Here is a 23,851-nt window from a genome sequence, read left to right as displayed (position 1 = left end):
GCTTAGTAAAATGGGATTGTTATTTTTCATTTATTACTGAGACCTAATGGTAATATGACCACAAAAACTTTGAGAAGTATTACCGGGAATGTGTTACACAGGGTGTTGCTTAATGTAGTAATGTGACAGAAGCAGTGTTTTTATTAAAGCAGTGTGAGAGAACATTACACTTTAGTGGCCATCAGCCAGTTGCTTTTTTATTTAAATGTATAAATTTGCACGTATTCATAAATGTTTTTCCCATATCTTGAAACAGCTAAGTGCATCTAAACGAATAAACTGGAATTAAAAAGTTATTGGAGAAAGAGTTTATTTTAGTTCTCTATAAAACCCTGTAAACCCTATAAACCCCCACCCTAGAATATTAGAAAACAAACATTAAACATTAAAATGCATCAAGACTGCAAATTTGTGTTCCCCAATAATCTTTACACTGGAGCTCTGTTGTTTGTATAATAAAAATGTTTCAATTGTGACCTTGCCAGGTCAGTTCCAGTTGCTTTAGAAGGAAACATTGAAAGGTTGCATAACGCATGTAGGAATGGAAAATGGTGCAAATTTGTACAATGTATAGCAAGTACCCTCTCCTGGTCATCCTGTAAAAATTGTTATCCTTTTGAAGGATGATTTCTGTTTGAGACATACATACATGCCTTCAAGTGTTATGTTTTGCATTATAGCTCTAGTATAAAGGTAGGTGATTCTGTTGACATATTCTCTCACCACTAATGCTAGAGCAGCTGGTTGCAGTGATTTTAATACCATCAATACAAAGTGGCCTCTTCTATGTTCAGAGCTACCTATTAATAGTACTGGCATTAAAAATCTGACACACTCAAACTTGCATTAGCTGATGGAATATGATGTTGTATTAAAGGCATATTTCACCCAAAAAATACAATTTTCATTCTGTCATTATTCACTCACCCTAATGCTGTTCCAAATCGGCAAGACTTACTTTCTTCAGTGGAACACAAATAGATGTGAGGCAGAATATTAGCCCCAGTCACCATTCATTTACATTGCATCTTTTTTTTTTCATACAAATAAAGTGAATTGTGACAGACAGATTTTGGGGTGTGCACAAAATGGCACAGAGAAGTGAGATTTTATGTAACAGTTCTCGAATCAACAGTACAATGAGTCGCTCGTAACAGTTCTCGAGTCAACAGTACGAGTCGCTCGCAACAGTTCTTGAGTCAACAGTACGAGTCGCTCGCAACAGTTCTCGAGTCAACAGTACAGTGAGTTGCTTGCAACAGTTCTCGAATCAACAGTACACTGAACTGAGAATCGCCTCTTTCGGAGGTGTCTGATAACCAATGAGCTGCTGACATTGAGTAGGTGTGTGACTTACAGACTTACTTTCTTCAATGGAACACAAAAAAGATGTTAGGCAGAATATTAGCCCCAGTCACCATTCACTTACATTGCATCTTTTTTTTCCCAAACAAATAAAGTGAATTGTGACTGAGACTGAAGTTTTCATTTTGGGGTGTGCACAAAATGGCACAGAGAAGTGAGATTTTATGTATGAAGTGCAGTTTTATGTATTCTACTATTAAGGCCAAGTTGTTAGACTCGTATACCACTGCATATGCAACGCGTTCTCACTAGTGATGTCCATGTAACGGGTAAGGATGGGCAAGGAGGAGGCAGGAACCAGCAGGACAGTCAACATAACTTTAATGACATAAAAGAACTGAAACATAACAGAAAACACATAGATGCGCACACACACAGCAGCCGCGTGTGTGTCTCTCTCTCTCTTGAACTGCCGCCCCCAGCTCATCTTTATCCCCCTCCTGGCTGATTTGGTGACTCAGCGCTGAATCGAAATGAGCCGATAACTGGGAGTAATATGATCCTAGAACTGGTGATATCTGTTTTTGCCAACTCTTCTTTGCGATGATGAACTAGTTCACAAATCAGACTGAATGATTGGGTCACAATAGTTCTCGAGTCAACAGTATAATGAGTTGCTCATAACAGTTCTCGAATCAACAGTACACTGAACTGAGAATCGCCTCTTTCTGAGGTGTCTGACATATTGAGAACCGATGAGCTGCTGACATTGAGCATGCGTGAGATTAAGGGGCGAAATTTCTGTTTCTGGTGTATTTTGGTGAACAGCAGAAAGTATAATAAATAAAACATACTGGAAATATGTTTATGACTTGCTTGCATTACCGTTTTATCAACGTATGATGATGATCCGGTCGCAACAGTTCTCAAGTCAACAGTACACTCACTGATCTGGGGACAGCAGTTCTCGAGTCAACAGTACATTGAGTCGCTCGCAACAGTTCTTGAGTCAACAGTACAATGAGTCGCTTGTAAGAGTTCTCGAGTCAACAGTACAATGAGTCGCTCGCAACAGTTCTCGAGTCAACAGTACAATGAGTCGCTTGTAAGAGTTCTCGAGTCAACAGTACATTGAGTCGCTCGCAACAGTTCTCGAGTCAACAGTACAATGAGTCGCTCACAACAGTCCTCGAGTCAACAGTACAAGTCACTCGCAACAGTTCTCGAGTCAACAGTACGAGTCGCTCGAAACAGTTCTCGAGTCAAAAGTACGAGTCGCTCGCAACAGTTCTCGAGTCAACAGTACAGTGAGTCACTCGCAACAGTTCTTGAGTCAACAGTACGAGTCACTCGAAACAGTTCTCGAGTCAAAAGTACGAGTCGCTCGCAACAGTTCTCGCAGAACAATGAGTCGCTTGCAACAGTTCTCGAATCAACAGTACACTGAACTGAGAATCGCCTCTTTCGGAGGTGTCCGACATCCTGAGAACCGATGAGCTGCTGACATTGAGCATGCGTGTGATTAAGGGGCAAAATGTCTTTTTCAGGTGTATTTTGCTGAACAGTATAACAAATAAAACACTGGAAATATGTTTATGACTTGCTTGTATTACTGTTTCATCAATGTATAATGATGATCCATTCGCAACAGTTCTCGAGTCAACAGTACATTCACTGATCTGTGGACAGCAGCTCTCAACAATACAATGAGTCGCTCATAACAGTTGTCGAGTCAACAGCACAATGCGTCGCAACAGTTCTCGAGTCAACAGTACAATGAGTCGCTCGCAACAGTTCTCGAGTGAACAGTACAATCAGTCACTCGCAACAGTTCTCGAGTCAACAGTACAATGAGTCGCTCGCAACAGTTCTCGAGTGAACAGTACAATCAGTCACTCATAACAGTTCTCGAGTCAACAGTACAATGAGTCGCTCGCAACAGTTCTCGAGTCAAAAGTACAAGTTGCTCGTAACAGTTCTCGAGTCAACAGTACGATGAGTCGCTTGTAACAGTTCTCGAATCAACAGAACACTGAACTGAGAATCGCCTCTTTCTGAGGTGTTCGGCATACTGAGAACCGATGAGCTGCTGACATTGAGCATGCGTGTGATTAAGGGGTGAAATGTATAAATGTATTTTGCTGAACAACAGAAAGTGTAACAAATAAAACATACTGGAAATATGTTTATGACTTGATTGTATTACCGTTTTATCAACGTATGAAGATGATCTAGTCTACAGTTCTCGAGTCAGCAGTACTCTGATCCCGGGACAGCAGCTCTCGCATCAGCAGTACAGTAAGTCGATCACAGCAGTTCACGAGTCACCAGTACACTGAACTGAGAATTGCCTCTTTCGGACATAATACTGAGAACTGCGTGAACCGAAGACTTGAATGAGGGGGTGAGACATTTCAGTCAACAGATGGAAACAAATTTTTTTGTTGAATATTGTGCATGCAGATTATATCTGAAGTTGTTATGAGCTGGATCATGGTTTCTGTAAAAAAAGGGTAAGTTGATTAAGACTAGTTTAATTACTTTATATGCTTTAGACATGTGTAGAACATTCGCGTTTGTATATCGATGTCAGTATTGAGTGCTTTAGGTGCAAAACTTAATGTAAGATGTGTTGTAAGATCACTGAATGAAACACTGATGACAATAAACACCCTTATTATTGTAACTTAATTAAATAAAATGTAATAATTAGCAATATGCACTTACATATGGCTTTATTGAATGTGTTTGTGTGTGTATTCTATGATGCCGGCATATTAGCTTTATGTATAGTGACGTCATTAAGCAATGACGCAAATTAATTGGTGAATGTTTTTTTTTTTGTAATCACTGTCGTGTTAAGATAAACATGTATTTTTCATCAGGGAGACGATTTTAAAATCGTTTAGCTCAAGAATCGTGATTTGAAAACAGAATCAAATTTTTCCCCCAGCCCTAGAATGGATAAGTGTGCCCCTTCCTGATACTCTGATTATAACTGATTGCCAGAGAGACTGTTGGAGAGTCGAAAATTTCCTCCAGACATCATAGGCACATCCAGTACACAAGTCAGTCCTGTACGCCAACCCGTTCTCATTCCCTAAGTGTTCAATTTTGACGCTTGTGCAGAAGCCGTCCGCTTCTGCATGATTATGGCAAAGGTGCCCCCTGGCGTCCTCTCATTGACGCGGTGAGAAACCCCATTGTTTTCAGCGAGAAAATGTTAGTTATCAATCTTTGAATATTATTTTGTGAGCTTAACCTCAATGTTTTATAATACTTGTAAATATATTAATGTGATATTCTATTATGCAATCATATATAATATTTTAGATCCTCTAACCCAACCCCATTTCTAAACCTAACCGATAATCAACAATATAAAACATGAAAGAGACACTTTGATATACATAATTTGATATACATTACACTATTTATAGATATCTTAAGCCCCCAGCCGCACATTTATGCCCAAACCTAACCGGTTCTCAACAAAAGAAAAGACGTAACAAGCCGATAAAGTTCATCACAATCATTTATTTTTAAAAATGCACTATAATAATATTCCAAACCATAGGATGGCATTGTGTGAGTAGCAGAGTGAAACTGAAGGTTTTAATTGGTAAATATATTTCCTCTCTGTTAAAGGTGCAATATGTAACAATTTTCATGTAATATTAGCTTTTTTTTTGCCAGTGTGTGAACGGCTTGTAACGCAACTTAAAAAATGAGCCCTTCCAGGACTTCCTAGGTTGCCTATTAAAGCCTGTAGACTGATTTTCATGTGAAGGGAGCGGGTCATTTTTGCCATGTAAATCCAAAGGATGTGACGTTTATACACGCTTCCAAGAGCCATGCTACAGACAGTAATAGCTTCTCTTCCACTATTCAACATCGACAACAAGCTGCAACACTAGGTAACGTTATCTTAGAGATGGAATCCAGCAAATTTGAGGTCATTGTAATCGGTCACAAGACACGTGAGAGCCAATGACGTATCACTGAGTCTCTGACGACAAACCCTTGTCATTAAGCTTGAGGCGGCAAATTTTGAATGTGTTATAACGAAACTTGTGCAGGATGTGTTACTGTGGACGCCGAGTGACCGTGATCGATGACTTAAAATGTACATTTAGGTTTGTTCTTCACATAAAGTGATTGTAAGTCTCGGAATACACCCGGAATGAAACGGGTCACATCAGCAGTTCAGGATGTGTACAGACAGATTAAATAGACAGATAAACAACAGATTAAATATTAACCACTGTGAATAAATGTTGCTGATTTCAAATGAAATTAAAATCATACCCCCAACATATATCACGATGACAAAATTGTACTCCAACTTATAATTAAATGATGCATAAATGTTAATGCCTATCGCGTCAGTCAGTTGATGTCAAAGGTTTCACATTGAAAAGAAATCAGTTGCTGGATGCGTTGTAAAACTGACACCAGAGGGCACTTTTGGCATCTGTAGATTGACGCGCTGGGCTCTTGCACAAGCATCAGTCTTTCACGCCTTGGTTGGGAGTGAGAACTATTGATGGGAAGTCTGATTCTTTTCCGCAAACCGGTTCTTTCAGACAGTTCGTTTCAATGAACCGATGAACCCCTTAACTGGCACCCTTATTTGGGACGTTTTTCAGTTTTTTATTATTTATTTAAAAAAACAAAATGTATTTATGTTTATTGGACTATGGGTACATTTACAGGATAATGATGTATTAAAAACAGAAACGTTTTTCCTTTGCGTTTTTGAAAAGTTTCGCGTACAGACGACAACGTTGTCAAAACGATTCCCGTTCACACGGATCCGCGAAAACAACTAAAAATGCTGTATTATGCATGCTAGGCCAGTAGTTGGCGATGTCACTTTGTTAAGAAACACTACGCGCCTGCACACATAAGCATTCTTCCACAGAGCGGTGAATACGAACAATGAAGATGGCGAAAGCGTTGTCGTGTAAACGGCCTCAAAATTACCTTCAAATCCTACTTTAATCTTGATAAGCCTTATATCGTTTGAAAGCTCTAAGGGGCCGTTTACACGACAACGTTTTCGACTAAAAACGGAAAACTTTTTATACGTTTTGGCTGTTTGTTTACACGACAACGGCGTTTTGGGGCCTGAAAATGCAAAATTTTGAAAACGGGTTTCAAAGTGCACGTTTTTGAAAACGATGCCGTTATCGTCTCCATGTAAACATTCAAAAATGCGAATTTGTGAAAACGATGACGTCATGCGCACGTGTATTACGTGTTCAGTCTATAGGCATGCACGTGAGTACTTTAAAACAACATGCGAGAAACTACAATGGCGGACTACAAGACTGTGTTTGTGCTCCTCAAGATTTTGTCCAGACAAAATTGCGCGATGCTTTCGCCATCTTCATTGTTTGTATTCACCGCTCTGGAAGAATGCTTATGTGCGCAGGCGCGTAGCATTTCTTTACAAAGTGACATCGCCAACTACTGGCCTGGCATGCATAATACAGCGTTTTTAGTCGTTTTCGCGGATCTGTGTGAACGGGGATTGTTTTGACAACGTTGTCGTCTGTACGTGAAACTTTTAAAAAACGCATTGAAAAACGTTTCTGTTTTTAGTACATCGTTGTCATGTAAATGTACCCTAAGTCTCTAGTTTCGAAATTTGCCCACTGTTTTGCAATTTGAATGACGTAATTTACAGTAATGCATTAATTAGTGCCAAAAGTGCGCACCAAAAAAATATCTCATAATGGAAACAAGAACTTTTATTATAAAATCGCGATGCACATATGTACAATCATGCAATCATCAGGCTTGCTTTGTATTACAAGAGGTTCAGAAGTACTGAGAATATAAAGAAATATAAACAGATTCTCCATGGTTGATGTAACATGTTTGCAAAGAGCATTATGATGCATGTTCAAATGTTCTTTTCTTGCTATGTTTCCTTTGTATAACAGTCCAGCGACATGTTTGTAATCTTTTGAACAAGGTTTTTGTAGTTTCTGAACAGGGACAGCCCACCTCAAAACGTTTTGACCAATAGACCTTTTTTCACACACTGGTTTTGGAACGCAGAAGTAAACATTTGCAGGGTAAACTTCAACAGAGGTGAATGGGAGTGAATGGGAGATCACAGCACATAATATTTTCATTTACCCATTTGCTCCAAGACCAAAAGAAAAAATCCACTCTTAAATTTAAATTACTTTCCAGAAAAGGATAAAAATAGAGAGCGGTGGATTAAGATGGAGAAGATGCCAAATTTACTGTCACTCTCTCAGCAGCTGTAATAGAAACCCCCTCACAGCTGTGGTAATTCGTTTTTTAAAACTAATTCCAGGGTAATATAACACAAAGCATAATGTTATAAATGTACACTCAATATTTAAAAAATGTATAATATAAAAAAATTGGCGAGATTTACGCTGATACATAAGGCGGAAACACATCATCAGTCTGTGAAAAAGGTCTATTCTATGAGCAGTTCAGTTATATATATATTTATAGATTAGTTGATGCGCATCAAAAAATCATGTGACTGAATAATTCATTCATAACTGGACGAACCAGCGGACCAATCATTGCAACTGATTAGACCTTTTTCACAGTCTGTGATGACTCATTTCCGCCTTATTTAGCAGCGTAAATATTGGAAACTTTTTTATATGATCATTTTTTTTAAATATTGAGTGTAAATGTATAACATTATGCTTTGTGTTATGTTACCCTGGAATTGGTTTTAAAAAATGAATTACCACAGCTGCGAGGTGGTTTCTATTACAGCTGCTGAGAGAGTGACAGTAAATTTGCCATCTTCTCCCATCTGACTGTCTTAATCCACCACTCTCTATTTATTTATCTTCTGGAAAGTCATTCAAATGTAATAGTGGATTTTTGCTTTTGCTCTTGGAGCAAATGGTTAGTGAAAATAATATTTGCTGTGGTATCCCATTCACTCCCATTCACTGCTGTCGAAGTTTACCCTGCAGACGTTTACTTCTGCGTTCCAAAACCCGGAGTGTGAAAAAGGACAATTATGGTAAGCACGTCTTTAGAAAAGCCAATGAGCACCTGGGCAGTTTGGAACACCCTTTCCTGTATTGTCACGCCAATAGCAATCTTGTTTTTTTGAAAACATACAGCCAGCCAATGAAAAGACGTTTTATTTCAGTTGTTTTCAGCCATCAGACACTGAGATAAGTACTGGCAAATTGTTATTGTTGGGGAAAATAGCTGTAAAATATTCAATCTTTACTAATATAATGATAGTATCTGATCAATTCAAATAGTTTGATTAAAAAAAATAAGAAATATTTACTGGAAAATTGTTATTCCTGGGGAAAATAGCTGTAAGACTGTCACTATACATTTTTATAGAGACAAATCATTGATTTCTGTCAGATTCATTTAGGTAAATCCATCTTACTCGAACTATTGTAATACATTCTAGCAGAAGGTCTCCAGATGATACTTTTGATAAGGAAGCAACTAGCCAGCAACCATTCACCAAGTAGAGCTTGGATGTCACCAAGTGTCCTTTTTTGGTACTGTGTCTAAACATAATGTCAGTGCAACCTCATATTTTAAATCAAGCTCAAATTTTAAACATAACTTGATTAGACTTATGGCTTTGACTTTTTGGCATTTTTAGGGTGACCAGGCACAGCTTTTATATATATTTTTTATAAAAGAAAAATGTTTGGTGCAAGTTTAGTGCAGTACATTTTAATTACAATAAATGAAATTTAATGAAATTTAAATTATATTGATTATTTCACTTCTGCAATAAATCCCTATGTATCTTCTTTCAAACAAGACCAAGATTATGCCTGTAGTCCAAAGCATTCATGAATTACCACCCTTATGGCTTATGGCTTTTATTTCATAGCATTTTTAGGGTCACCAGAGACAGTTTTTATAATATTTTTTATAAATAAATAAAAAGTTTGGAGCAAAACATTTTCATTAAAATAAACTTATATAACTTTTTTTATTTCACTTATATCAATTATTCATGAATTACAACCATTTAAATCTGTGTATGTCATTTTCTGGTAAATGCTCAAAATGGGGGGTGCCAGTTAAGGGGTTAATAGATAAATACTGTAAATAAAGCTACATTTCTGCAGAGTTCCACACTAACAGGTTGGCTGTGTCTCGTTTGGAAGGATGCGTCCTCCGGAGGTCGCATTTGTTGGCTGCATACGTCATCGAGGCTGTCTCATTTCAGTAAAGCGAGTAGGACACTTCAAATGCAGCCTTCAAATGCAACCTTCTTTCACGGGAATTCGGAGGATGCATGAGGTGTATCCTTCCTGGGCTCTCACAACCCACAATTCTTTGCTTCAACGGAAATGTCTAAAAACAAATGTAAATATGATGTTCAAACACAAGGAATGTTAATTCCCAAGTTGAAGTACCTCAGTAGATGGGTGCAGAGTATATAATATGTATAATTATATTAATATAATTATTATAACTCTCCTAAATTTTACCTCATACATTCCCTTCCAGAGGGACTTTGTTCCCTTCTCACTCAAAGCGCTCGCGCTTGTTAAAGAGTGGCGTGATGTCATAGCAACCATGTTACGTTCCGTTTCCATTTGTCCTACGAAGGCCATCTGGTTTAAACGAGACTTGTTTAAGAGGACGCTCAGTATACTGCAGCCTTCAAAGGACACGTCCTACCTAGCATGCAGCCTTCCAAACGAGAGACAGCCAATTTTCTCTCTTAGAAGCTTTGTCTCTTTAATTCTTTACGTTTAGTGCTTTAATGCACCGCTGCTGCAGCCATCAAGCGCCGTTTGTTCACCATTGGACAAAAATCCTCTGCTGTGATCAGTGCTTCTGTTATTATATAATCCAGAAGTTTATTTGAGAGGTGTTGTGAAGAGTTTTTGTCAGAAGTCACTCTGCAGATTCTGTCTGACACTTCTTTAATAAATAGTTTAGCTGTGAAAAGGCTTATCAAACTGTTGGATGCCGTAAACTAGGCTACGTGTCGCGCCTCTGCAATAATCAAACAGCCAGGGTATTCATGCGCAGTGGTGGGTAATTTTGCACATTTACCCACCACTGTCAAATAGAAATGCCGCTAGACACAAAGACGTGTGCTTGAGGAAACACACCTGATTATATTTTGAAGAACAGATGAAAGAATTACAGGCGATGCACGTGTTTAATTTGATTATTTGCAGAAGCTCACGTGCGCAGCGCGATCGTGTCTCGTGGAACACGCGCAAATGGTGAGTTCTCACTTTTTTTCTCTGTCAGTCATCTGGGAGCAGTTTGTAAAAATAGTGTTGACTATGGTATCGCTGCTCAGACTCTCTCAGGGTGCATATACAAATAAAATGCAACGACATTGGGACCACAATTGAATTGTCATGTGTGTCATCATGTACAGCCCCAGCAATGGTTTACTTTTTAGCCTCCATTTTGTATGTTGTAAAATTATCATTATGATAATAGTAATAGCTATGGTAATATATGTTATATTTTATATTCTGAAATAACCAAATTAGTTTGATAAGTTAAAATGATATATGTATATAAACTCAAGTAAAAACGTCCTCTCACTTTCAACTGCTTTTATTTTCAGCAAACTTAACGTGTAAATATTTGTATGAACATAAAAAGATTCAACAACTATGACATAAACCGAACAAATTTCACAGACATGTGACTAACAGAAATGGAATAATGTGTCCCTGAACAAAGAGGGAGTCAAAATCAAAAGTAACAGTATTTGGTGTGGCCACCAGCTGCATTAAGTACTGCAGTGCATCTCCTCCTCATGGACTGCACCAGATTTGCCAGTTCTTCTGTGAGATGTTACCCCATTCTTCCACCAAGGCTCTTGCAAGTTCCCGGACATTTCTGGGGGGGAATGGCCCTAGCCCTCACCCTCCAATCCAACAGGTCCCAGATGTGCTCAATGGGATTGAGATCCAGGCTCTTCGCTGGCCATGGCAGAACACTGACATTCCTGTCTTGCAGGAAATCACATACAGAACGAGCAGTATGGCTGGTGGCATTGTCATGCTGGAGGGTCATGTCAGGATGAGCCTGCAGGAAGGGTACCACATGAGGGAGGAGGATGTCTTTCCTGTAATGCACAGCTTTGAGATTACCTGCAATGACAACAAGCTCAGTCCGATGATGCTGTGACACCCGCCCCAGACCATGACGGTCCCTACACCTCCAAATCGATCCTGCTCCAGAGTACAGGCCTCGGTGTAACGCTCATTCCTTCGACGATAAATGCGAGTCCAACCATCACCGCTGGTGAGACAAAACCGCGACTTGTGAGTGAAGAGCACTTTTTGCCAGTCCTGTCTGGTCCAGCAAAGGTGGGTTTGTGTCCATAGGCGACATTGTTGCCGGTGATGTCTATTAAGGACCTGCCTTACAACAGGCCTACAAGCCCTCAGTCCAGCCAATCTTAGCCTTTTGCAGACAGTGTGAGCACTGATGGAGGGATTGGTTGAGAGTGATTGTTGCCATCCTGTACCTGTCCCACAGGTGTGATATTCGGATGTACCGATCCTGTGCAGGTGTTGTTATATGTGGTCTGCCACTGCAAGGACGATCAGCTGTCCTTCCTGTCTCCCTGTAGCACTGTCTTAGGCGTCTCACAGTACGGACATTGCAATTTATTGCCCTGGCCACATCTGCAGTCCTCATGCCTCCATGCAGCATGCCTAAGGCACGTTCACGCAGATGAACAGGGACCCTGGGCATCTTTCTTTTGGAGTTTTTCAGAGTCAGTAGAAAGGTCTCTTTAGTGTTCTAAGTTTTTATAACTGTGACCTTAATTGCCTACCCTCTGTAAGCTGTTAGTGTCTTAACGACCGTTCCACAGGTGCATGTTCATTAATTGTTTATGGTTCATTGAACAAGCATGGAAAACATTGTTTAAACCCTTTATAATAGAAATCTGTAAAGTTATTTGGATTTTTATAAAATTATCTTTAAAATACAGTGTTCTGAAAAAGGGACGTTTCTTTTTTTGCTGAGTTTATTTATTTGCTGAATACAAATGGACAATGCAGCCTTGTACATGGGTTCCTTTGCACCAACTAGTCCAGACAATGCACTGACTGGTCAACTGATTGTTTTAAATTGGTAGTTTTGGACATTCCTACCTTTTACCTGCAAATGATATATTACAGAGTGAAACAATTGTCATTTCAGACACAACTGTTCTTCGATAGACATTTCTTTCTGAGAAAAAGTAGTTAGTTTAAAAAATATGTATATTTTTAAGAAGATTTTATTTTAAAACAACAAATCCCAATACTTACAGAATCGTAATATCGCAGTAAATATCGAATCGGCTAGGAAATATCATTGTAATATCGAATCAGGAAGGCTGTGGCAATTCCCAGCCCTAATCCATTCCATTTAAGACATTTTATCAAAATCCCATACACAATGTTTTCAGTTTGGATTGGGATTTGAATTTGCACTAATGCAATTCAAACAAAGAAAATGGTAACTAATGAATAGCTACCGTGGAAATAGATTGGTTTGTGATTGCCCAATGCAAACATGAGTGACCACACACATTCAACATTATGTCAACATCAGTGATTGTGGTCAAACTTCTACTAAAGCCGGATTGTAACATTTTCTTCTCCTTTATTAAAGAATGCAAAGAGCATGTGAAGATCCAGATCATAAACCAGTTCTCTCTTCATTAACAGCTGGCTCAGACTCAGAGTTCAGTATCGGATATATTCCAATGCAGAACATTACTAGGCCTTCATTATTATTTGATTATTTAATGCCAAAGTCTCCATTTTCTCTGTTTTTTCCCCCCTGAAAAATCTCATATTTGTGTCCTCTAGAGTTTCAGAAGAGATCTCAACAATGTCAAAATCTAAACAGATTTGTCAAGATACCAACATCTGCAATGAAACGTCATAGATTTCAATATGAATGCCAAAATGTATCATAAAATCACTCAAAATCAAGTTGTCTGAGCTATGCTATCTACATTCATTTTGTTGCTTTATTTTCGTACTGTATGTCAACAATTTTCTCTTTCTCTTTATACTGTATTTACAGTATCTTTAGTAATTTTAGGAGAAACATCTGACTCCAATAAAGGAATACTTCACCCACAAAATGAAAATTCAGTCATTGTTTCCTAACACCTTGTTGTTATAATAACCTCATATGACTATCATTTTTTCTTAACACAAAGGGAGAAACTGTTATAAAATGTTGTGCTCAATGATGTCATACAATAGCAGTTTATGGTGACTACCTCTTCAAGCTTCATAAAGGATGCAAAATATAATAAGAAGTCTAATAAATTATTGCATGCGACTCATGCCTTGTTCTGAATTCCGGTTCAAACAAATAAGCTGTAAACCCTAATAAGTTAGTTGAGGCAATCAGTTACATCAAAGTTAATAAACTCCCAAGTTAATAGAACTTTCAGATTGTAATTTTGGACTACACATGCATGTTAATTACACTCTACTTGAAATATCGAGTAAGATTACAAAATTACATTTTGATGTACTTAACTTTAAATTGAACTTTTTGGCTGAATTTAAAATTTCCATGTAATCTCAACTTAAATACCTCAAGAAGAGGGAACCTAACTAGCTAGTATAGTGAATGCCAGCATGCTGAATGCGTGCTAATCGGTAACATTATGTTTTGATTAGTATAGCAACTGCTCTATGAGTAAAATTACATAGAATGCTCTTAAAGTAACAGTTCACCCAAAAATGAAAATTCTCTCATTATTCATTTAACCTGATGCCATCCCAGATGTGTATGACTGTCTTTCTTCAGCAGAACACAAATTAAGATTTTTAGAAAAATGTTGAAGCTCTTATTATATAAGTAAACTAGTGCCATTAGGCTGCTAGCTATTTGATGGTCCAAAAGGCATATTACGGCAGCATAAAAGTAATCCACATGACTCCATTCGAACAATTAATGTCTTCTAAAGCAAATTGATGGTTGGTGTAAGAACAACTTGATAATTAAAAAGTTTATAACTTTAAATAATTGCTTCTGCCCAGCGCTATATTTCTGTTTTAAATGAACTAGCACTTGCGTGACATTCGTTCCTCTGTTGTATACAAAGGACGCGCTTCCGACTTCTCGCATGAACACGCCATAGCACTTATGTCACTGATGCGTCAACTGCTGGCAGGAATTGATTTTTTTAAGTTAATAAAGTTTCTTACATCAACCTATCGATTTGCTTCAGAAGACATTAATTGATCGACTGGAGTCATGTGAATTACTTTTATGCTGCCTAAATATGCCTTTTGGATCATCAAATAGCCAGCAGCCTGATGGTGCCCGTTTATTTACATTATAAGGACCTACAGAGCTTCAACATTTTTCTAAAAATCTTAATTTGTGTTCTGCTGAAGAAAGACATACACATCTGGGATGGCATCAGGATAAGTGAATAATGAGAAAATTGTCAATTTTGGGTAAACTGTTCCTTTAACTTGTACCTGTCCCCAACCTATAGTTCAAGCAACACTCTTCACCAAAACTACATCATAAAAGAAACTCTAAATAACACAATGTAACAGTTAAAGGACAGGCAAGGAGGAGGCAGGAACCGGCTGAACAGTCAACATAAAGGTTTAATGATATAAATGAACTGAAAACAACATTAAACATGAGACAAACACAGACACACATGCAGCGTGGCCGTGTGCGTCTCTCTCTCTCTCTCAAACTGGCACCTCCAGCTCGTCTTTATCCCCTTCCCAGCTGATTAGCCTGATTTAGGGCCGGCTGTGTGTCCTCACATCCCAGCCCCGCCCTCCTCCTCGTCACACTCCTCCATCGCCTGACTCAGGCCAGGAAAACCCCCGGCATGATGCATTCCCCTCCCGTCCCTTCCTGAAGGGGGGGCATTGCCCTTCCAGCCGTGCCTGCCGGCAGGTCTTACCCACATTTCTGGAGCCCTAGGAGAGACGTGGGGAGGGAAAGGGGAGAGGGAAAGAGCGTGGCGGAGTGACAGAGAGGAGAGAGAGAGAGAAAAACTTGCTCGCCGGTTCCCGGACATGCTGTTGCCCGGTCCTCAACCGCTCCTCTGCCCTATGTCGGATGCCAGCTCGCTCCTCCCCAGCGGACGGCAGCGAGTCCTAAGGCCCCTGGCGGATGGAACCACTCCTCCCCTTCTTCGGCGACTGGCAGCGATTACTCCGGCTCTCGGCAGCCGACAGCGACCCCTCCGTCCCCAGGCAGATGGCCGTGGCTGCTCCCCTGGCGGATGGCAGCAGTGAGGACTCCACAACAGCGCATCCCTCCTCCCTCCCGGGTTTCAGCCCCACTGTAACAGGTAAGGGACGGGCAAGGAGGAGGCGGGAACCGGCTGAACCATCAACATAAAGGTTTAATGATATAAATGAACTGAAAACAACAGAAAACATAAGACAAACACAGACACACATGCAGTGCGGCTACGTGCGTCTCTCTCGAACTGGTGCCTTTGGCTTGTCTTTATCCCCCTCCCGGCTGATTAGCATGATTCAGGGCTGGCCGTGTGTCCTCACGGCCCGGCCCCGCCCTCCACCATATCACACACAACAAAACATGAAACACTAACCTTTTCAATTTATATTCCCCTTTACAGTACATTCATCTTGCACAAAGACACATTCAGTAACTTAATATTAACATTTACTCTCCCTTTCTTGTGCCATGCATAGCATGCTGGGAAATATAAATCTCCTGCCCAGTTTCAGTTAAATTTATGTTCCTGTTATTAATTTAAAGATGCAAGTTCATTAAATTCAAAACAATAAAACAATTTAGGTTACTTAAAAGGTGTCGGTTTCGTGAACTCAAAAGAAAGATAAATTTTATGATAATACTAAATAATCATCAAGGTTAATTTATTTGAACTAATTTGAATGAATTAATTTTTTCCTACTCAAAACAATTAATTATTTTGAGCATTGGGGTTTACAGTGAGGCTGGGCATAGAAATGCATCTCCTCGTTGACTTCAAACTCTTCCGACATGTTTTGTAAGTGCTTTTCTCTGGTTTGTGTGCAGCTGTGTTGTGTTTTCTGTTGTTTATAGCGCTGGTGGTCCGCTTGAAGCGCAACAAGGTTCTTTCTCACTTGAACGCCCCATCTCGCAACCGGGGACAACATAACTGCTGCTCTCGTGCGCTCTCATGAACATGCACAGAAATGGTCGGTGAGCATTTTCACTAAATAATACATTCAGTTTTGGATATTTTCTCACCAAACCGTAGCATATGCCTTCAGAACAAGGCATGAGTCACATCCAATAATTTATTAGACTTCTGAATTATACTTTTGCATCCTTTTGAAGCTTAAAGAGGGAGTGACCATAAACTGCCATTGGATGACAACACTGAGCACAGCATGTTTTCACAATTTCTCCCTTTGTGTTAAGAAAAATAAATAATGTCATATGGGGCTATAACAACACAGAGGTGAGAAGACAATGACTGAATTTTCATTTTTGTGTGAACTATCCCTTGAAGTCTTCTTAGCTATGAAAGAGCCACCTCTGAGCAATGAAATTATTCTTTGATATGCACACCCAAATATAAACGTAAATGTGTATGGATTAATATCTAAGGCATCAAAGAAGTGTTTACAGAATAATTAACATTTAGTCATTATAATACACAGTCATGTGAAGATGCTACACTGGGTCATATGAAGTAGAATAGGAAGCTCTGGTCATGGATCAGGGCCAGCAGCGTAGATTAATAGCGGTGTCAGTTTTCATGCTGCTGACACCTATTTGTCTGTATTTGATTTTTGCTGACAGGCACATGCTGAGCGAACAAAGCTGAGCCATGCTGGATCCAAGCCCTCCCTCTCTGAGAGCAGGCACTCACTCCCTCAGATAGCCATGAACAGCTGCAAGTACAATGGAGGAGTGGTAAAACCACTGGGCAGCCTGGCGGCGTCACGACGCAACCTAGCAGAGCATGACTCTGAGACCCAGCCGCTACAGACTCTGCACAGCTCTGGCTTGGAAGTGGTCATCTCGAAGGGTGGTAGCGAGGACCCCAGCAAGGCGTCCAATGAGAGCCTGGTCAGAGAGAGTGGCAGTGCACCACAGAAGAAAAATAAAGATATCGGCTACAAGTTGGGCCACAGGAGGGCACTTTTTGAGAAGCGCAAGCGGCTTAGCGACTATGCCCTAATTTTTGGGATGTTTGGGATCGTTGTCATGGTAACAGAGACTGAGCTGTCCTGGGGGGTTTACACTAAGGTAGGTGGTTCCTTTTTATTTATATTTTCTTCAACCATACAAATATGCAAAATATGGATATCAAGGCTTAATATACACTAGGGTCCAAAAGTCTGTGAGTACACTGAAAATCTCTAATTTAAAGCTGCACTCAATAGTTTTTTGAAAATGTCATCTTGGATTTACACTGACATCTATAGGGCCTGGAGGCAGCATCAGCCAAATGGAATAGTTTCCAGTTACAGATACCATTGAAGAAATTAACTATTTACAATCAGCCATGATTAATTTAATCCATTATTGAAAGTGTCCAATTACAGGGTGGTTACTGAGATTAAGCAAGAAGTATTCAGGTGGTCATGTGATCCTAACATGGCAGCACCCATGAGGGTACCCTCTCCATGTAGAATAAAACAGCTTTCATAAGGTTGCTGAAATGCCTCTCATGTGGACATTATTTTATACATACAGTATGTTTCAAAACTGCTATTTATTTCTTTAGGAGTAAAACTTGTTTAATGAGGAATAATTACTGAGTGCACCTTTAACCCTGGAAATTAATTTTTGGGGGGATTTTGAAAACTGTAAAACAAAGAAACGTTATGAGGTGAAATGAAGATTCTGCACTATTTCTAAGTCACTAATCAAATACGAAATGTCAGATGCCCTTGCTTCCATTGTAGCACATAATGCACTTTGGCACATTCTCAGATCATGGTGGGATAACATGGATTATCTGGTTTTGCACAAACTTGTGGAGTCCACGTCAGCTCAAGTGCATACTGTCATTTAGGCAAAAGGGTAACATACCAAAGAAATTCTGAAAATCATTTAAATTTTTCAGTTTAACTTTTCTCTCAAATTGTGATGCTGACAATATAATTTGTAATGACACAATCTTTATTAAATAGAAGCATTTTCACTAGTGGTCTCAGACTTTTGGAGCCCTCATAACATTTTCCACTCTGGGCATATATAATCTACACATCATAGTACATATATGTTGGCATCACATTAATATTCGTCCTTTAAACCACATTGATCTACCTTGTCATGTAAAATGTGGACTAGCTGTAACTCTTCCCATCTGCTTACTGTATTGTAGCCTTTTTCACAAGCAGCACTGGTGGTCTTTGAGAACTTTAATGCTTTAAGCTTTGAGGTTGGCCTGTGTAACAGACAACTCCCAAAGCAATTCTTAATGCAAGGTTCTACAAAATGAGGTGTTTGGTACTGTGACCACTCTGGCTTTGAGATGTGGATTTTGTAAGGGTTGTGCTATTTCTAGCCCTGTGGGAGAGAACTGCTTCACTGCTACTGTCACATTCAGCTAAATTAAATAAATGATCACATGGCTTCATCTGGCACAGAAAGAAAAATATATAAAAGAAAAATTAAAAACAATGGCATGTGGATCTCAATTTGAAACAAAGGCATTCCAGATGTGTTGACCTTCAGCAGGTGCATTCATTAGTTTACTATGTAATTTGTCACACAGGAAATTTATAACAATTTCAGACCTAGTTTTTTTCTCAGAGAGACCAATGGGACCTGGGGTTAAATTAGAAGGGGTAAGAAGGGAGTCTAATTTCAATGTTAAAATTAAATCTTTAATTGCTTTTCTGTGGCCATATAGATTATGTACACATTACAGAGTTTCACATACTGGCAGAACATGAAATTTTGATTTAGAAATTTTTACACACAGCTCATGCCTTTTAAAATTAATTAAAATGAATAAATGTAGGACATCTAGAACATAATTGCTTTGAAAGGATATCGTTATTGTGTATTTTAGAATAAAGTCTTTTTGTACCTATCAGAAAAAGCTACATCTATGGCTATATATGACATGTGTAATAACATATTTAAATATTTTTTATAAAAATTAGTTATTGTCTTACATGTAACATTTTATTCTCAAAAAGTGTTTTTTCTCTGTCGGGTAGGTTAGAGTATTTTAGGATAGTTATAACACAATCAGACTTTACCATCATCTCACCAACAAATGAAAATGATTTTGTCATTTACATTTACCCTCATGCTATTCCAAACCTGTATACCTTTCTTTCTTCTGTAACATCTCCTTTGTGTTCCACGGAAGCAAAAAAACAAAACAAAACAAAAAACCCGGATTATAACAACATGAAAGTCAGTAAATATTGACACAGTTTTAAATAATACCTTGAATTCACGAGTTCGCAGGTACATATAGTCCTGCAGCGCAGTAAGGTAAACGTATTTGGCATGCTGTCCGAAGCAGAGGGGCTCGAGCACGGGACTGGGCTCGAGCTGGAGGAATGTTGTAAGAATCGTCGTCGGAGCAAAGGAAGCAGGCACTTGTATATCCTTGAAATATGATTGGCAGGCATAGATGAACAAGCTTCTCCCGAAATTACATTTGGAACTTCATTTCTGCTTCCAATTAGCATTCATTGACCTTTCACACCAGTTTGCATGAAACATGTTGGTTTGTAACCCTCATTAAAACACTAACACTTCTGCTAACAAGTCCCACACTCCCAGGACAGTGCCTAAAAACATGCTTAAGTATTCACATTTTCAAGCCCACCTTCATGCATTGTGTGTGCATAGATATGATATGTTGTTTATGGAGATAGCAAACCTAATCAGATGTTTCGATGTACTTACTTGCTTCCCAAATGCACCAGATTCATTTGTTGCCATGGGAAATATTACTGAAAGTGTTTTTTTAAACTGTATTTTATTTTTTGTTCCCTGACACATTGGGGATCTTAAACTCCTCCTGGGTGAAGCACTGCAGAGTATTTTGACGCAGATGGTTTAGACAGCGTCTATTCATCCAAAAATGTTTTATTTAGTAAACATGATATTGTAACTTAGCATTAGTATGACTTATGTGGTATTATGTGGTTATACTCTTTAGTATGGACAGCAGATATTTCAATGGATTTGGAATACTAATGGTGTGTTTTTTTCTTTTGCTGCAGGAATCTTCATATTCATTTGCACTAAAATGCCTTATCAGCCTTTCCACTGTTATTTTGCTTGGTCTTATAATAATGTACCACGCTCGGGAAATACAGGTTAGTCGAACTAAAGAAGCCTAAGAGAGTTATTGAGTACCAAGAATCATGCATATTTGTGTTGATTGTCTTTTAATTGATTATTTATGGATGCTGATTTAAAGGTGAAGTGTGTAAGTTCTGTGCCACTAGTATCACCAAATGGAATTATAAAAATACAGTGCTGAAAATAGTGTAAAATAGTGTAAACCTCCCCAAGGTGGTTTGCTTGTCTTTGCTGGTTAAAGCTGGTTTAGCCTGGCTTCCAGCCTTGCTAAGCTGGTGTTTAGCTGGTTTAGCGGGGCGACCAGCAGATAAGTGCCCAAAACCTTCTAAAACCACCAGTTAATTTTTACACTGTTTTTTTTGTTTTAGTCATAGTTTTAGTCTTTTGATGAAAATGTCCTTTAAAATTAGTCAATATTTCATCATGTCTTATTCATTAATTTTAGTCCATTTTTCTCTGAATAAAATGGCATATAAATTTAAATGAAAATAATCTTTTTTAGTTGATGACAATGTGCAAAATGACAAAACGGGTGTCAAACCGTAACAGACCAAACTTTAAGCAAATATTCAAACATTTTGAAAAAATGTGTAAACATTTTCTTAATTTAAACATTTAGTTAAAGACTTGTTTATTCAGAAACAGCATATTCACAATGCATGTTATGCATATTATGACTAGCTTTACAACAAGATAAAGTTCACTTAATCTTTCGCTTCACTGTCTTTGCAGATGCAAGTTGTAATATAAATAGTAAAATTGCATGTATGTTATTGCTAATCTCATGTATATTTAGGATGTGTTTGAGTGAGTTAATTATCCTGTTTTATAGCAGTTAATTTTGCCGGTGTTTGGCGCATTCAACTCGTGCAGCTCAAACAGCAAAATCCCCAACATACTGGATTATTGGATTAGATGAACAAAACATATTCTTCCATAAACTTCTTCTGTTTCTTGCACTTTTAATATCTTGCAGTATTATTTTTTGTTGTTGTTGTTGTCATATTTTCATCAACAGTATAATGCAGTAATTTAATTTTCATCATGATGCGTCTTTTATGTTTCGCATTCGTTGTTGTTGACGGAAAAAAACCACCTCTCATAATCATCAGTGATTTTGTTGACGAGATTAACACTAAAAACCACCAAAACAGACCATCTTAACTAGTTTTTTTTTTTTTATTTTTTTTTTTTACAGGATGTCTGTTTTAAACTGGTTTCCTGAATACTCCCCCTTTCTGCATTGAAAGGGTAAACAGATAGTCCTGCCCTAAATTCACACCATTGGCTGAGCCAATGTTGCTTTGTCAGGCTGGTTGGGATGTTCAAACAAACAGAGCAATGTTTTGATAACACCACAGAGCTACAGTGTTTACACTTTTTTTATAGTATAGGTCTCTGCGGAACCATAATGGGCATTTCCCAATCTGTGGGCATTTTAAAACCAGGATGGGAGTTTTTGAACTATTCAATGAAAGTAGGGAATCTCAGTGTAGTAGGAAAATCGTGTAAAGCATTTAAAAAAATGCCCATCCCGGTTTGAAAACACCCACTGATTGGAAAATGCCTATTTTTGTTCTTTAGAGACACAAGTCTACTTTTTTGGGGGAATCAGTTTATAAATGGATAACTTGGAGTTGTTTCTGCATAATAAGCTGGAAAAGGAGAAAGTATTTTAACTTTGAAAAATTAAACACTTCCCCTTTAAGGCATTACCTGGCATGACTTCCACTAAAATGTGTTTTTCTGTGGAACTCTGAGTTCCTATTTACTTATCTGGTAAATACAACCTGTTCTTCACCTTCTCTGCAGCTGTTCATGGTGGACAATGGGGCGGATGACTGGAGGATAGCCATGACATATGAGCGTATCTTCTTCATTGTACTGGAGCTGCTGGTGTGTGCCATTCACCCAATCCCGGGCCAGTATGTCTTCACATGGACTGCCCGGCTGGCCTTCACCTACGTGCCCTCTGTGGCCGATGCTGACGTAGACATCATCCTTTCCATCCCCATGTTCCTCCGTCTCTACCTGATCGGCAGGGTCATGCTCCTTCATAGCAAGCTTTTCACAGATGCATCCTCACGCAGTATAGGTGCCCTCAACAAGATCAACTTCAACACACGCTTCGTCATGAAGACCCTCATGACTATTTGCCCCGGAACTGTGCTGCTGGTCTTCAGTATCTCCTCCTGGATCATCGCGGCCTGGACCGTACGGGTCTGTGAGAGGTATGGCACCACAGCAGCTGTTATCCCAAGTACAGCTACACCAACCCCCTCCCTCCAGCTCTCTGTCTCTCTCTCGCTCTGTTTCTGTCTTTTGCTCTCCTTCTATCTGCATCTCCCACTCACTCATTCCCTCCAGGAGCATCTCCAACAGCCTCACGCTGCCTGAATGAAGAGCTTTTTCTCTCATCAGCTCTGCGATTGCACCACAAATCCCAGTCCATGTTTTGTATGCCGTATTAGCGATTATTAAATAATTCATGACTGCCTAATTGTTTGTTTGCGGAATGGTTTGTTTTGGTAATCTTGAGGGGCCCCAAGGATACCCACTTCAAAAACTGCATCATCATGATCTCATCCAATGAGGCAGTGTAGATTTCGACATATTAAGACACATGAGGAAATGGACATACACTGTTCTCTCCATTCACAGCCTTGTTGGGCTCAAGCAGCACGGAGCAGAATAGGTTAGATTCACAATTAAGAGTGAACAATCATTAACTGTCTGAACTGTTTGTGTTCAGTCTGTGTCTTTGCCATTCCTGCCTGTGTTACCTGCTTCTCCTCACCTTTACTTCTCCAGCTCTTCCCTTAGACTTGCTTTATATCGACCACAAATACAGTAGCCAGAAATAATCTTGCTTTTTAAAGAGACCCGAGCTTGACAACATATCTGCATAATTAGTTCTGTACCACACAGAAGCTTCCTTAGAAATCTAGTATGCATATTTTCTCTTTCAGTGTAAGGCAAAGAAAAGCAATGATTTGCAAAAGAAAAGAAATGACATGGTGAGGTGTTAGTCACTGATCTCTGTGACAGAAAGAGAATTCAGCCTTAAAGATTTGTTTATGAAATGATGCTAAGCTGAGTTTATTCTACTGGCTATTCACATATTGTAGAAATATCACAAATTAGATCTCTTTAATATCTCTGTTCTTAGTCCTTGACGGAAATTAGATAAGTGGAGAGCGAATGGAGACTTTTGCTTAAAGGCATAGTTCACCTGAAAATGATCATTCTCACCCTCATGCCGTCT

At 39.0% G+C, this 23,851-nt stretch overlaps 1 protein-coding gene across 7 annotated transcripts in view; it reads left to right on the top strand.

Annotated features, from left to right (window-relative positions):
* LOC127440546 (small conductance calcium-activated potassium channel protein 2-like) overlaps positions 1-23,851 on the top strand; it is a 50,877-nt gene that overhangs the window by 4,337 nt on the left and 22,689 nt on the right. For 5 of the 7 annotated variants that reach the window (XR_007897164.1, XR_007897165.1, XM_051697214.1 and 2 more), the window contains exons 2-4: positions 17,104-17,553; positions 20,505-20,600; positions 22,399-22,817. Coding sequence is in view for 5 of the 7 variants with exons in the window: in XM_051697214.1 (XP_051553174.1) it covers positions 17,104-17,553; positions 20,505-20,600; positions 22,399-22,817 (965 nt within the window). In the remaining 2 variants the exon portion in view is untranslated. Of the gene's footprint in view, positions 1-16,377; positions 16,498-17,103; positions 17,554-20,504; positions 20,601-22,398; positions 22,818-23,851 lie in introns of all 7 variants that reach the window. The other 2 variants (XM_051697218.1, XM_051697219.1) reach the window with 2 other exon arrangements.

Source organism: Myxocyprinus asiaticus, chromosome 5, assembly GCF_019703515.2.
Source record: "Myxocyprinus asiaticus isolate MX2 ecotype Aquarium Trade chromosome 5, UBuf_Myxa_2, whole genome shotgun sequence".
NCBI classification, from domain to species: Eukaryota; Metazoa; Chordata; class Actinopteri; order Cypriniformes; family Catostomidae; genus Myxocyprinus; species Myxocyprinus asiaticus.
This window is presented reverse-complemented; position numbering and strand designations above follow the sequence as displayed.